Source organism: Thunnus albacares, chromosome 16, assembly GCF_914725855.1.
Source record: "Thunnus albacares chromosome 16, fThuAlb1.1, whole genome shotgun sequence".
In the NCBI taxonomy this organism is placed as follows: domain Eukaryota; kingdom Metazoa; phylum Chordata; class Actinopteri; order Scombriformes; family Scombridae; genus Thunnus; species Thunnus albacares.
In genome coordinates, this window is record NC_058121.1 from 20,328,948 (window position 1) to 20,344,911 (window position 15,964).

Sequence of the window (15,964 nt, forward strand, 5' to 3'; positions counted from 1 at the left end):
CAGCCATAAAACACAGCATGCAAGTCCAGAACACTGCTCTAATACCAGAAGCCATAACGACAAACACTGCCCACTGAAGAAAACATAAATCATGTGCGTATAACAACTGTCTGAGCCTTATTCAGGCATGAGTGAAAGATGGCACCGAGCAGAGATTTGTGAGTCTGCTGGGCTGTGTAATGCCACGTTGATTATTTTCCCGAAGCCCAGGAAAATAAAACTGTCAGACTGCATAAATCATAATTAATTGTAATTAATGGAACCAGTTTTGTTCTAATCATCGCATAAATCGCTGAGCCCATTTCTGGTAAAAACGTCACTACTCACACTTTGTAATTGATGGCTTCTCTGAATACACTTTGGGCATTTAATCATCTATGTAAATGGCACACATTACTTGGGAAGTGATTAAAATAGTGGGAATCTACTACAAGCAAACTATAACAATTACACAACTAATGGACTTCCCACTATATGTTGTAAAAGTTTGAATTAAGCTGCTCTAAAATGTAGTGAATGAAGCTGACAGGTGGAAAATCGGCAGAGTTCATTTATATGCAAATAAAACACAAAACTTTACTCCACAAGAAAACACAGAGAGATACAAATTACACACTATATGAAATTTATTCCATTGGTTGTATTGTACAAGAATTATAAAGCTGGTTTGCTTTACATCTTACAGGTAAGTTTATACTGCTGTACATATCTGCCATCAAATATGAGCTGTAACTGTGCTCACAAATACACTAGGGGCTTAAATAAAACACAGTTGACAAAAAACTCAAAGAAAAGGGGCGGAGGGGGGGAGGTTGACAGTTCCTGCTGAGTTTCTGTTGGGTTTAGTCTGTATACATGTGAAAAAAAACTACATACATATTTCCAGGGCATAGGCTCAAATATCACCATCCACATCTGAAATGTCATTGGCTGCACTGTACAGATACAAGTTTTCAGATGCAGATCCCATACATACATCCATACAACATCCTATCCTTTCAGCTCCATCATGTTATATTAAGCATGGATGACACCGAATGCTCATCATGTTCTCAATTGAGCCGAGTAAACAACAAATGTGGGAAAACAAAAAGGAGAAATAATAATAATAAAAATAAAAAAACACTGGTCACAATCTTTCATCTTCTCTCACACTGAAAGGGAACAAAAATCTGGCAGATGATTCCCGATAGAGACTGGAGTATAATAAAACACCTCCCAATCACTGAGGGGTTGCAGACTAACTCCCCGTCCTCTAACACGCGAGCAGCTACCCTACATGCCCGGCTGCTCTCACTCCTTCCTGCGTTTCTTGTCGTGGTAGTCGTCCTTTGAGCTCCTGCTGGTGGAAGGCCTCTTTGAGCCTCCGTGCTGCTTGGCTTCCTCCAAGAACTTGTCCAGACCGAAGGGATCCTCTTCAAACTGGACTGGGCCTTCCCGCCTCTGCCCATGGTCACCCCCTGAGAACTCTTTATCTGGAACGAACCTGATGGGGGGGAGGGGGAGAAAGAGCAAAAGATAATTAGAATGTGCTGAAAATGCATAATTGCTCTCACTGATTTGAAGGCCGTTTAACCTCACTGACAATCTTAGTTGTGTTGGACTAATTTTTTTGCCCTTCGGATATCCTCAAAGCAGAAAAAGAGGACTAAGGATTCAAACTACAAAATAACTTAGCAGGTTTCTTTTCCTTCAACAGATGTATGAACATTTTTTGAGAAAAAAAAAAAAAAGGAATACAAACTATCAGGGTATTCCATGGAACATATGTTTTTATTTCTCTAGCTTTTTTTTTTTTTATATTTGATGCACAATGGTGTAGCACCCTGCAGCCAGCAAGCTATTCCTAAAGGACACTGACAAGCTGGTGACTAAACATATGGGACAGGCTATGCTCGGGTAGTAGAGTGTGGCACTGCTGCCCCAAGGACAAGAGCTCCTGCTGGGACATCATGTGCACGCTTGCCTCGTGCCTCAAAATAAAGCTACAACGACCTCAAAAATGATTCAGGCTTTCATTTTTTTTTTTTTTTTTTTTAAGAATAATCGAGAAGGTTAAACTGCAGCAGTCCTGTTAGCAGCCTGATAAATGTGCAAGTCTTAAATTTGATAAACTGTTGTCAAACCACTGATGAAAAACATGGATTCTGGGAGTTATTTTTTAGAAATATTTAGGGATATTAAAAAAAAACACTTAATTTTAAATGAGTTCTTCAGTTAATTCTTTTTAATTAGTTCTTAATTAAGCTAATTAAGTTAAAGCAGTTACAACAAATTATGTTTTTCCTAATTAATATGTGAATGAATGCAGCGATGCACTTGCAGTATGACATCTTTATCATGCATTGCTTCAATTATTTTGCTTTTGAGGTGATTATCAAGTTTTCCAAAGATGCGATGTACATATAATTATACTTTTTAAGTGATGTAAGCACCAACTTTAAAAGCCAAAACCATTTTACTTCTTAAGGAACCGATAAGTTACTTAACATACAAAACTTATAGTTAACAAAACATAGTAAAATGTGCCAAAGGTTTTACTGTATTATATTACTATACTATAATAATAATATACTATAATAGTACTATTAACAATAAAACTTTTGGTTTTAAATGAGTCTTTTCTCTGCTGAGTGATATTTCAACTATTGATGCATATTTGCATGTATGATTTTTTTCCTATCTATGACTCCCTTAAAAAAAAGACACAGCTGAATCAATCAGATCAGGTAAAACTGTAAAGAGGAATGTAATGTTGACATTTAAATGGACAATTAAATCGCATAATGTGCGATTTGTTAACAAAAAAGTAAAGCAGACCATAGTACCTGTTGTTCTGCATGAGTGTGTCGAAGTCGTCTGAGTAGGCGTCCTTGTCTATACTCTTGCTGGGCCGGTAGATGTTTGAGGCCATGTCTCTGCCGCTGCGGAACGGCTGGTCGTACACATTGTATGTGTCGTCCTCACCGCCAGCAAAACCGCTGTCCATACCCTGGAAAGAAACAGAGAGAAAAGAAGAGTGCCTTTTAGAAAAATATACATACATTCATACATAACAAAACTGAGTTCACCCCCGGTAAGTAATTACAAATCCTACAATACAATTTTATTTCTTTTTAGACAAAACCCAAGAAAAATTAAGCTAATTCCTTTGAAAAACAGAATGTTTGACTAACTATAATGAAAGATCCATATTGAAACTGAAACAGAAGTCAGAACCACCCTTCATTAGTGAGACTCCATTCTTTTATTTATTTATTTAATTTTTTTTACATTTTGTATGCCCACCTTTATGTTTCATGACAGACTGGATCCTCCTGGGCAGGGATGATACCAGTCTAGAACAAATCTGTGAGAAGATGTTCTGCCATTCTTCATAGATAAATCTTTAAAGCTACTTTTTGCTGCAGGGGTTTTGTTGCTCTACCTTCCTCTTTAAAATACTCAAAGGTGTTCTCTTGGATTCAGGTCAGGGAACATACTTGGCCAGGACCATAGTTTTCACTTTTTCTTCTTTAAAAACTCTTATGTGATTTTTGCAGCGTGTGTTTGGGATCATTGTCTCCTGCCAACCTTCTTGCGACTGACATCTTTTCATTCAGCATTTTGGGTATACAAATTTACATTCATAGTGCCATCTATAAATGTCATCTACCCTACACCTTTTGCACTCGTGCAGCCTCATATCAGCACACTCCCGCCTCCGTGTTTCATAGTCAGCACTATGCAATCACTGTGGTAGTCCTGGCCAGGTCCACGCCAAAACATGCTGGACCCCATCTGATCCAAACTAATTAATTTTGGTTTCAACTGACCAAAGAATGTGCTGCCAGTATTCATCATGTTCTTTGGAAAAATTTAATCTTGCGGTTTTGTGAGCAATGGTTTTCTACTTGGTTGTGTAAATAGCAAATTGCACATACATCATTCATTTTTGAGGACAGCTATTGCACTTTCTATTACTGGTAGCAGGAGTCCTCTTGTACCTCCTAACCACTGCTGCGACTGTGTTTTGGCTTCTGTTCAGGAACCTACTGATGATCTTGTATGATCCTATTCAGGCAATTCCTCACCATATGGAGCCATGTTGCATTAGACACAACCCAGGACACAACTGAGGAGGTGTTCACAGGTTCTTTTATAACCTTGTTCAGGCAATTAGTCTTTATTGAAAGTCACTTTAGTTTCAATGGTCTTTTGTTGCATTGAGGTTGTACTTTGAGGCCTGTATTTTGAATTTAGTCTATCTTTTTAATTATAAATACCAAACACCCCACACTCCACTCTAAAAATACTACAATTATTGTAAGACGATACAGTTTTGAATCATTTAACATTTTAGTGATACTGCACAGAAGTGTACTCAGTTTTGTTATATAGTGTAAGTACACAACAGTGTAATAGCCAAATCTTTTGAGGTGAGTTTCTGCCTTCAAATAAATCTCTTAACTGGCCTTTTGCTTCATTTTTGCACCCACGAAGGAAAATTCTAATTTGTAATGCAGACTGTCCTTGTGTTGCCTTCCTCACCGATCAATTCTGTTCTGCAACTGAGGCGTTCAATCCTTTCCTCTCGCCAGTAAAACTCAAATCACTGAAGACTGCTACTACTTCAGTCCAAGGTGAAACTAAACTTTTTTTCAAAGACTGAAACAGATATTTGAAGTAACTTGATCGTACAAGCTAAGTATCGCTCTTGCCTTGACATATTCTGTTGAGGAAATATACTCCGTCCTCATGTCACAAAGCAGGGCATCATTCACTCTTGTACTTGTTTGTATTTTTGTGAAATAAACACAAATCATCTAGGTCCTTATTAATACAGAAAGGTTTGATATGATCTAACCTTGCTCTGGTTGAAGAGTCGCTGGTCATACTGAGCCTCGCTGGCGGGACGAGGGTTGGGCACTCCCAGAGCGATGAGCTCACTGATGTCCCTGTCCTGGTCTCTCTGCAGCTTCGACCTGTAACAAAGAACAATGTTTGAAATTTAGAGCTAGAAAAGTTTTGGCAAGTAGTTCCGTTAAAAATATTACATTTCTACAGAAAAAAATCTAATGCTCAAAATGCTGCAGCATCAAACATCTGAAGTCACAAGGGAATGTTTCATTTCAGTGTCTTGTTAATGTAATATGTAATAATATACTGGCATGTATGCATTCAGGTTAACCATTAGGTAAAAAGTGAAAGTTTTTGTGTCTTTAATATCTCGACTGTCCTTCAGCTAACAGCCATTTCAAAGTTAAGTGAATATTAATTTTAAGATAACAAGGTTTCTGGCTTCTAACAGCTGCAGTTGTGATTGCAATGAACTTCTCCTCTGAGTTTCACTTCCTCCAACTTCTCCAGGGACCCATAATTCCATCAATTGACAGCCTGACAGTGTGCACACACAGACACACAGACCAGAGTTTACAGTATCAACATGTAATTGAAATAGATGAAAATATTAACAGCCAAAATGTCTGCTGGGAAATATACTGATTGCCAAATAAATTAATAGCATATTAAATAGCCAAATATTGTGTGACCTATAGTGAGACTGGGCAATATATCAATATCGTCTTTGGATATCATTATATCGTGATATGGCACAGGTGTTGTCTTTTCCTGGATTTACAGTAAAGTGATGTAATTTTCTGAACTGAGCTGTTCTATTATTTGGCTTTACCCACTTAGTCATTATATCTAAATTACTGATGATTATTTATCAAAAATCTGATTGTATAAATATTTTGTGGAAGCACCAACAGTCATCCCTACAATATTGTCACAATACCGACAGAGGTACTTGGTCAAAAATATTGTGATATTTGATTTTGTCCATATCGCCCAGCCCTAACCTTTAGTATGTTGCCAAGACAACTTACATATAAACTTATATTATGCAAAAGTTTGGTTTTGCCTCCGCTGTTGAGACATTAAAAGATTAACTGAGTGTTTGGTCATGTGAGTAGGTGTTGCATGAGATTGAAAAGCTGGCGCACACCCCAGTAGCATACCTGTGCTTTGGCTAAACAGCAGTTAACACGACTCCTAAAAGTCTTACCATTTTCTCTCAGGTAACGTTACATCTAGCATTGGCACAGTGAAACAGACGGATCAGCTCAGAGCTCCACGGTTAAATAACGTGTAACTGATCAGTAGGAGGTTTAACTTTTCCCCCGGGCCCTGTGAGAGGTGGGCTCCAGGGAGACCACAGCGGGTGGGGGTGAGGGCCGAGCTGCAGCTGCCATATTGGCCGACAAAAAAAAAAAAAAAGTCTAGCGTAAAATCCTATGTCCCGATATAGGTAATTTCATATCCTGATAACAATACCTATCCCGATGTAGCACATTTTAATTCGACAAAGTAATACTTTGCCCTAACCGACCGTGTCACATGCACAAACGGTCTCTGGAATGTTACAGACAAGGACTACTGCCTGAGTACTCTGCTGGATCCTCCTGCGTTTGTTCAGTATTACTGCTGGCCCCATGAATGATTCAGCAGTGAACAGTGCATCTGTGTGTATACGGAGGGAAGGGTTGGGTGAGTTCACATGTGGTGTGTTTAAAGTGTGTGTCCAGCACCTCTTATCAGGAGCAGCCCTGGAAATGTTCCTGTCGTGCTGTCTGTCTTTCCTTCTGTCATGGCGAATCTCGTCACGCTCCCTGGCCTCGCCATCCTCGCCACCTGCCACGTGAGAGGGGGGGGGGGGGGCGGCAGGGGTGGGAGGGTAGATAGACGGATGGAAAAGGGGAGAGGGAGAGAAGAAATGAAAAGGGAATTTAAAAAAAAAAGGAAGAAAATAAAATAAAGAGGGAAGTAGGAGACAGATGATGAGAAATGGGAAGTGTGTTGTGAGTAAAGTGAGGCATGATGAAAAGAAAAACAGATGTTAGATGGAATTGATACACAACAGGAGAGGAAGTATAAAGTGAAGAGAAACTGTCAGCAGTCACTAAACTTGCAAGACAAACATTGGAATTCATAACAAAAACAATTTTAATTAAGATTTTACATTCTCAGTCAACGTAAAACGATGCATCTAAATGGCCATTCAAGGAATATGTACAAAAACAGGAAATGCAACACTAATTTTACTTCGACAAAGTATATGTGAACTACCAGTAGAGAAGCAGACATAGCATTTCACAGATTACTGGTCCTGTCAACACAGGCGGGATGAAAAATGTTGTCATCACTTATGCCAATCATGTTCCAGATTTGGAAGTGGCAACAGCGCTGATGACAGAGTCTGCTCTACTCACTCAGAAAACCACACAGCCATAGATATCACACATACACACAAGCTAATTGTACATGGTTGAAAATCAGATAAAATTACTTTTTTTCCTCTGCCAAAACTCACCTTTGTCCCCGTGACTTTTAATTCCTGCTCTGCGATCTCGGGCCATTTGGGCCAGCTCCCTGAGTTTCTCCTCCTTCTTTTCCTTCTCCTTCTGGGCCATCTTCTTCTCTACCTGGGCTCTCATCTCAACTGCCTCCCTGGCCTACGGACACAACCGGCATTTCATAATTTAGTTCATTTTAAAAAGGCACATATGCAACAGTTCAGAACGACAGATGAATCGGGCGTGATGCTGGGGTACCTTTCTATCAGCGATGTAGAGCGCCTCGGCCAGTTTGGCAAAGTTTTCATTAATGTGAACTGTTTGCAGCCCCCTACCATCAGCTGCCAGACGTTTGTCAAGAGGAATGGTGTAACCCTGAAAGAAATTAAGCACAATCAGAAAAAGAAATGAGCAGAGAGGAAAAGGTAGCAGGGCAATGAACAAATTATTATATATTATATTATAAAAATTATCATGAGAAGATCTGGAGTCCTTAAAAATTAAATAATTATGCTTAAAGTATGTATCAAGAAGAAAAAACAAAAAGCCTGGAAGAAAAATGCCTGCAGAAACTACTCACAGTAACAACGAGCTAACATTTAGAAATACAAATAACCAAGTGTTCCAGTTAATTACACTGTTATTTTACCTTAGCGTTCTTCCAGTTGGAGATGCATGGAGGAATCTTCCACTCCTGCTGTTCCTTTACTGTCATCTAAAACAAAAAGAGAAAATCAGTCAAATATTAATAGCATTTGGTCAACAGAAGCAACTTGATTTTGATTCATTAATACAGCGTTAAAGCACTAAAAAGCAGAATGAAACAAGAACGACAAGAAACATCTCAGCCAAATGTGTCAACAGTACCTTTCTGCTTGGAGAATGCATGACCGGGGCAGGGGGAGAGGGAGGTCCTCGAGGAATCTTCTTATTTATCCTGAAAGACAGGTATACACATCAAATTCAATTACTTTTCAATAAAAGGAGAAGTGGGGCCAAGGAGAATCCAGTTACAGTAGGTTAACACAGATTTCAGCAGATTTTCAGGGAGACACTTCTGAGCTACAGAAGCAGTTGGTCTTTCATTTCCTTCAGCCGTTACTTGTTACTTATTTCGGCTGGAAAAGTTATCAACCCCAAATAACTTGCAATGGTATAAAATTGATATAGTTAATTTAGTTAAAATAATATAATAATTCTACTGGTAACATTACATATCGTGTATGGCGCGGAGTGAGCAACTGTGATGAAAACATGTTTACTTACTTGAAACGTGGCGGTTCCATGGGGTCTTTCTGCATTTCCACCATGCGGATGACTCTCTGTTTGGCCCCCGAGTTAAAAGCCACTCCCTGCTGGGACGGGGTGTATCTTGGGGGAAGACAGAGAGGAAGAAGTGTGTCACCATGCAGGAGACTTTTAACTTGACACACACACACACATACAAACAAACAAACGCTTGAAGCTTTTAAATCACTCAAATAATTAATTGTATTCCCAAGCACAACAAAACAAAAACAGTTACTTCCAACTTATATTATTTGTAAGAATTGGTCTTCAGTAGATAAAGATGACATGTAACATTTAAAAGCAACTGGAAATAAAGGATGATAAATAAAAAGATAGATCCCTGGTCAGGTTAAAGCCTAGAATGTGTTTAAGACTGCACTCCAGGAATTAGTCATTTTTCTGACAGCTCTAATATATCAAGCTAACCGCTAAATAATTTAGATCAGTCTGAGGAGCACAAGAACAAACACGAATGACTCAAGTCTAGATAACAGAGGTGTAGGTTTTCATAGGAGGCTGGTTTATGCTCTATTGCCATTTGCTGAAAAATGTGTCTGTTGAGTTTCTCAAAAATCAACATAATCTCAATGCAAGTTCTAACTGGGAATATTTCCCAACGCTACAGTCTACATGACGTTAATGCAACATTATATGTATTATAAGTGGTACAATATTCCCACTTTCCCCTGTGACTTTCTGTGATTTTCAAAATGGTGTTTTGCTTACCTGATGTACTGTGCGGGAGCCTGTTTGTCTGCTGCTCTTACAGGCATGGCAGCAGCGATCTTTTGAGACACTTGCTTTTCCAGGGCAGCGCGGGTCTTCTCTGTCAGCTACAAAAGGACACACAACTCAAGTCAAAATTGAAAAGCACACAGACCATGTTTACATGTGGACTGCTTGTGATTACAGTGAGATCCATCCTTTAAAAATATAAAAGAATAAAAACAGATGAATGTATTTGTGTCGAGTGAAGCAGCTGTGTTAGTATACATAACTCTGTTGTTTATCGTTTCACAACGTTGTAAATTGTAATTGTATTGAAATTTGTTTAACTCTTTCACTCTATTTCCACCTACAAATAACAAAAAAACAATAGATACAAGAAAATATAATTAAATCCTAATTATCTTTTGTTAAACTTTAACATTAGCTTTATTTTGTGTTGACTTTTACATAGTATTTACCCTCATTAACCCCTAGATGACTTGGTGTGAGAGATGCTGGTAACTCAATGTGATGGCAACCTGGGGCCTGTACTACAAACCAGGATTTGGGATTAGTGGGGGTAACTTCAGGTTTAACTCTGGGTTTTCAGGGTTACAACTGTGGTCTACTTCTTATTGGGATACATCACCATGGTAACTTATGCTGAAGAGCTAAACTGCTCCAGAGCAAGGTTAACTTCAGAGGATCAGATTACAACCTGTCAACAACCTGATCACTGACTAATAAGTTATAATTCCTACAGGATCCCGATAGGACAAAAGTCCTGAATTTACAATCAAGTGACAAGTAAAAAAAGAGCAATATATATTTTTATAGGTCAGTAGAAACAATTAACTGTTGCACTGATTTCTATTTCCACTCTGGTTTTACAACAGAGCTTCTAACAAACAGAAAGATTGTTTATGACACTAAACACATGATGATGATTTTAGCTGCGTTTTAATTGTGCAAAGTTTATCCCAGGAGTGTTAACTGACAGCGTGGATGATTTTACACTCTGATTCCATCACTACAGCTCAGAGTAACATGAGACAACTGTGTGATGATTGAAAATAAAAAACTAAAGATTCTTTTATTAGAAAAATAATCCACACGCTGTTAATTGGCTCCCATGATTATAAATGCAACATTTCAGTCAAATAGTCCTCATCAGTCATCAACTACTTTTTAGTTTTTTTATGTGATATATTCAGAATGGTTTCTTCATAATCCAACTAAATAGCAAAAAAATACTCACTCTATACTCAAGTCATATAATAATTCCTACATGTATTTTAAGACTTAGCATACTTTTAATATTTGGAAAGTACTTCTAGTGTTTCTACATCATCTTATTCTGTTGTATGATTACAGGCTGTCATTTATATTTCACTTTGTTGAATCTGACTTTTTGCTGTCCCTATAACAGAATTTTTCAGGAGGTAGTTCAGCAGAGTTGACTGAGCTAGTTGGTAGCCAGCTTTGTAGTATTTGGATGGCGATGTTATGCTCAGTGAAGCCAGCTAACAATATCCTGGTTATATTGAACTTGTTTGGTAGTACAGGCACCTGCCTGTAACTCATACTTTCCATTCATACACATTGCACCACATCTTACCTCTTGTATAGCCTCCTCATCAGGTTTCTGTAGTTCTGGGGTGTCTTCATTTAGAACTTCCTTTGGAAGTAGGTCTGTGTACTTACTGAAGACCACCTGCAACAAGCAAAGATGAGAAATGTTCAGAACCGACCAATGAAGCAAGTGTTTTCTGTAATCACATATGGAAACTTGATGTAAGTATTTAATAGTGCAGTGTGCGTGTGTGTATACTGTGTATGTATATGAAAAGAGGGACATATAAAACATTTAAATCATCATTAAATTTGTCTAAAATATTGTCAGCGTAGGTGACATAAACAATCAAGGGATGCACGATATTGGATATTTTGCCGATATCTGATATGCAGATATTTCCAACTCATTGTGGCGGATTGCTGATGCTGATACTGATATATGCACTTTTTTTTTTCCATCTGGCTGAGGAGACTATTATGCATGCATGCAAGCATAGATTGTACTGAGTTTGATCAAGAAAGACAATATATGAAGGAAGAATTTAGGAAGACTGGAGTTCAGGAGCTCAGCATTAAAACTTTAATGAACCTGCCAAGTAGGTGGAGCAGTAATTTATTTGAGTTTACTAGACAGAGAGTATTATTGTGTAGGATTTAATCTCTGGTCCAAACTCCGGAGCAGAAGGTGGCGGTAACGCACCAAATATGCTGGTTGCAAACTGCTGTTATAAACCAAAAAGAACACATGTCTCTCATTTTAATGTGTGAGCACTCATTGCCCAATTGACCTGAACTACTATGTTCAGATAGAGTATAACAAGTCCTGTACTTTTATCTGAGCTTGATATTTTCCAGGATATAAATTTTTAAGTATGTGTCTTGAGAGCATCCTCACTGAGTGTTGTAGGAGTAATGTCCCTGTATACCTTGTCCTTGCCCTGTCCTTGTCTGGCGATGGCATCATATTTGATCTTTCCTTCTGCATCCACCTGCACCGCCAGAGCATTGGATGTCTTCTTCTTCCGTCCCATCTCCAGTGGAAACTGGGCCACGTGGATCTCAGGAAAAGCTCCTCCATCTCCAAAGTCCTACAGAAACACAGATGTACAGCAAAGATGAAACACCTTACGTCTTGTAAAGAATTACATAAAACTGTGGCAGTCACCTCTTCACAAGGAGCCAACCTGAAGCAGGACAACAAACAACAAATATACCCACCCACCACCATATAAATGAGAAAACCTGTTTAATCATACATAAGATAACTCTGAGTGTTTACCTCAAGTGAACGAGGTACCCAGCCCTTTCGGTGTCCATAAGGAGGGGGCTCTCTCCGGGATGAAACCAGGGCGGTGGAGTAGGACTTCTGTGCCCGGACTCTCTCCTCTGCCTCCAGCTGGTCCTGCGACAGCTGGGTCGGCGCCGGTAAAAAGCTGAACACATAAAAGATGTATATTAGCCTCAATGTTAAGTGTGGCTGATTGCTCAACTGCTGTAAGCCCGAGCTAACGTTAGCCGACAGAGACGCCAACTAGCTTTACTTGGCTTGATCATTTGGGAATGTTGAAACAGCTAATTAGCTAATAGTGTAGCAACATTTCGAGTCAATTTTGGAACATTCAGATAGAATTATGTAGCTTACAAATCCGTAACTGCCATACAGTTGATAAATGTGTGTTGTGAACATGGCTGCGTGCTACTAAGCTAGCTAGCTTACGATACAACTTAAGCTAGCTAACGTTAGCCTTGATTTAAAAAAGAAAACAATGGCGTGCAGACCAAAAACATCAATGAGACACATTTAGCGTATTCTCCTTGTCGACTACAACGTAGTATAAACGACTCAAGATTACATTTTCGCGAATTAAACACACAAAAGGCCTTGTCGCGGGACTCACCTCGCCAGAGACATTTTCCCCTTTCTTCCTTAGCAATGCACTGAGCATGCGCAGTGCAAGTATAGAAAACCGTAGAATAGATCTGAAGTGAAAAGAATAGACAGTATAATAGAATCGCCATTTACCTGGTGCGATGTTATTTTTTAATACAAGACAATGTAATTTCTCATCAAAGTTGTAGCCATCACAAACTTTAAGATCAACCCGATTATAACTTGGACCGAATATGCTCTAAATTTTGATTCAGGAAAGCAGTTTAGATGCAGGATTAGAAATAAATAAAAAATCAATGAAAATAAATAAATAATAAAAACTCCAAATAGTAGATAAAAAGCAAATGAAAAGTTAAGAGCACAAGAAAAAATATGAAAATGCTAAAAGAGAGGGGATGCATTGAAGTAAGTAAAACCAGAAATAAAAGGTAGGGTATTAATAAAAGGAAAACAATCCAAATAAATAAATAAATGAAATAAAATGATATACCACGAACTAAAACAGAAAAAAATACTTAAATAAATAGACAAATGAATAAATAAAGTTCAGTTAAAAGCCAGGTCTTGAGTTTGCTTTTAAAAATATTAACATTCTCTGCTGCCCTCAGGTCTTCAGGAAGGCTGCTCCAAAGACGTGGACCATAGTAATAAATGGATGCCTCACTGTGGGTTTTTGCTCTGACTTTAGGGATAATTGAAAGGCCACTACCAGAAGACCTGAGGGTTTTAGAGGGTTCATAGGCTAAAAGCAAATCTGATAAATATGTAAGAAGAAGACCATTAAGAGCTTTATATAGAAGAATAAAGATCAATTATATATATATATATGTATATATAATTGATCTTTATTCTTTTTAGGGCGACCTAGAGCATTACAATAGTCAATCCTGCAGGTTATAAAAGCATGCATTAGTGTCTCTGTGTTGGCTTGAGAGAGAAATGGTTGCACTCTGGCAATGTCTTTGAGTTGATAAAATACCTTCTTAATTATGTTTCTAATGTGAGTTTCAAAACTAAGATCTGATTCAAAGATAACTCCTAGGTTTTTTACTTGTTGACAGGGGTTTAATGCCAGTGCTTGCAGTTTTGCATTGAATTTGTCTCTCTGGGCTTCAGTACCAATAACCAAGACTTCAGTTTTGTCCTGGTTGAGCTGTAGAAAATTTTCTGCCATCCATAACTTGATATCTAAAATACAGTTCAGAAGGGTATCTATAGGCCCTGAGTCATCAGGAGACACAACAATGGAAAGCTGTGTGTCATCAGCATAGCTATGGAAATTTAAGCTGTGCCTCCTGATGATATTTCCAAGTGGCAGCATGTAAAGGTTAAAAAGTGTAGGACCAAATATTGAACCTTGAGGAACACCATAATTCATTTTATAGCTTTTAGATGAACATTCATCCATACTTACAAAAAATTCTCTATCAGTAAGACAAGATTTGAACCAATTAAAAGCAGTACTAGAGAGGTCAATCAAACGGTGAGGTCTACCTAAAAGAGTGATCCACTGTATCAAAGGCTGTGCTTAAGTCATGTAGTACTAATACAGAAAGTTTTTTCATATCTTTCATACCTGAGTTCATTTACAACCGTGACAAGTGCTGTGTCAGTGCTATTATTGCATGAAAACGAGATCCATATTTTTCAAAAATATAGTGGGAGTTCATAAAATAATTTAACTGATTAAAAATAAGCTTCTCTAATATTTTACTTAAAAATGGCAAATTGGATACTGGTCTGTAGTCATTAAGAATTGAGGGATCTAAATTGTTTAGCTTCAGAAGAGATTTAACGATGGTGGTCTTAAGAACAGAAGGGAAAACACCCATCTGAAGAGAATAGTTTACAATGTTGAGTAAATCTTCATCAAAAATCTATTAACTGTTTTAAAAAAGGATGTGAGAATGGGATGGAATGGGGGGAAAGCAGGTTGCAGATTTTAATTGAGAAATAACTGCCAATCATATCAGCATCAACCAGGACAGATTTTTCCTGTGTTTCCTCACATAAAAACAAAGGTTCTGGGGTATTAAGATTCATAGGCTGACACTGACATAAATTTGATCTAATAGTGTCTATTTTATCTCTGAATGGACTGCAAATTCTTCACATTTGGTAGACATACTACTAGACTTCATAAAAACAGAGTTAATTAAACGGACAGTGGTTGAAAAGAGGATGTTGGGGTTATTCAGGTTGTCAGTTATCAATTTTGAGAAGTGTGCTTGTCCTGCATGTTTAATTACTTTATTGTAAATCATCAGCTGTTCATGGAAAATTTTATAGTTGACCATTCATTTATTCTTTCCCTGTCTTCATTCTGCTGTTTGACAGTTTCTTTTTAATCGTTTAATTTCCTTGTTTCTCCAGAGAGGTGTCAGATTAGTACTAATCTTTTTTTAGATTTAGTGAGGCCACTTGGTCAAGGGCTGACTTTAGTTTACTGTTAAAACTATCTACAATAAAATCACAAGAGGAGGGTAAAATGACTGCAGGAGTGTCATTTAAGAGATCAATAAAATTTGTAGCCATTTCAATAGTAAGATAGCATTTTGTGACGTTTGTTCTGGAATATCTTGTTGTATAAACCCATTGACAGTAAACAAGACACAGAAATTATCACAGATGTCTACATCCACAACTGAAGAGAAATTGGCAGACAGGCCGTGGGTTATTACAAGGTCTAAAATGTGGCCTCTGTTATGAGTAGGCTGAGTAACATGTTGGATAAAATTCATACAGTTCAGCAAATTTAAAATTTCCAAACTAAAAGAGTCTATTTAATGTTCATGTGCAAGTTTAAATCACCTAAAATAATAAATCTGTCATAATTGGTGTGGATAATTGAGAGTACTTCTGAAAAATCTGAAATAAAAGAAGAGCATTGTTTAGGTGGCTTGTAAACTATCATACACAATATAGGAAGGCTGCTGAAAATAATGGAGTGATATTAAAAAGATGTCATCAAATGTAATGTCTTTAAAACCGAGGGACGCTGAGAGGATAATTGCGGTACCCCCACCCTTTTTACCTTTCCTGGAGGAGTATTAAAATTATAGTTTGGTGGTGAGGCTTCAATAAGAGTAGCTGGTCCATCCATGTCTCAGCTAAAAACATGCAATCCATATTATTATCTTAAATCAGGTCATTATTAAGAAAT

The 15,964-nt window shown here is 37.9% G+C and overlaps 1 protein-coding gene across 1 annotated transcript; it reads right to left on the reverse strand.

Moving 5' to 3' along the window:
- Positions 1–608: 608 nt before the first annotated feature.
- On the reverse strand, positions 609–12,904 carry snw1 (SNW domain containing 1). Its single transcript, XM_044329364.1, has 14 exons — positions 12,809–12,904; positions 12,190–12,343; positions 11,837–11,998; positions 10,954–11,049; positions 9,354–9,460; positions 8,604–8,708; positions 8,205–8,274; positions 7,987–8,052; positions 7,596–7,712; positions 7,355–7,496; positions 6,573–6,675; positions 4,847–4,964; positions 2,829–2,992; positions 609–1,486 (listed from the first exon to the last, which is right to left on the reverse strand). The coding sequence occupies exons 1-14, from the start codon at positions 12,820–12,822 to the stop codon at positions 1,294–1,296; spliced, it is 1,611 nt and encodes a 536-aa protein (XP_044185299.1). The 5' UTR covers positions 12,823–12,904; the 3' UTR covers positions 609–1,293.
- Positions 12,905–15,964: the final 3,060 nt, after the last annotated feature.

What these genes read in the sequence shown, in the direction of transcription:
- snw1 (XM_044329364.1), bottom strand. An exon ending in GGGTACCTCGTTCACTTGAG is followed by an intron (nt 11,999 to 12,189) that starts GTAAACACTCAG and finishes GTGTTTCTGTAG; the next exon opens with GACTTTGGAGATGGAGGAGC. An exon ending in GCTCCCGCACAGTACATCAG is followed by an intron (nt 8,709 to 9,353) that starts GTAAGCAAAACA and finishes TCTTCCCCCAAG; the next exon opens with ATACACCCCGTCCCAGCAGG.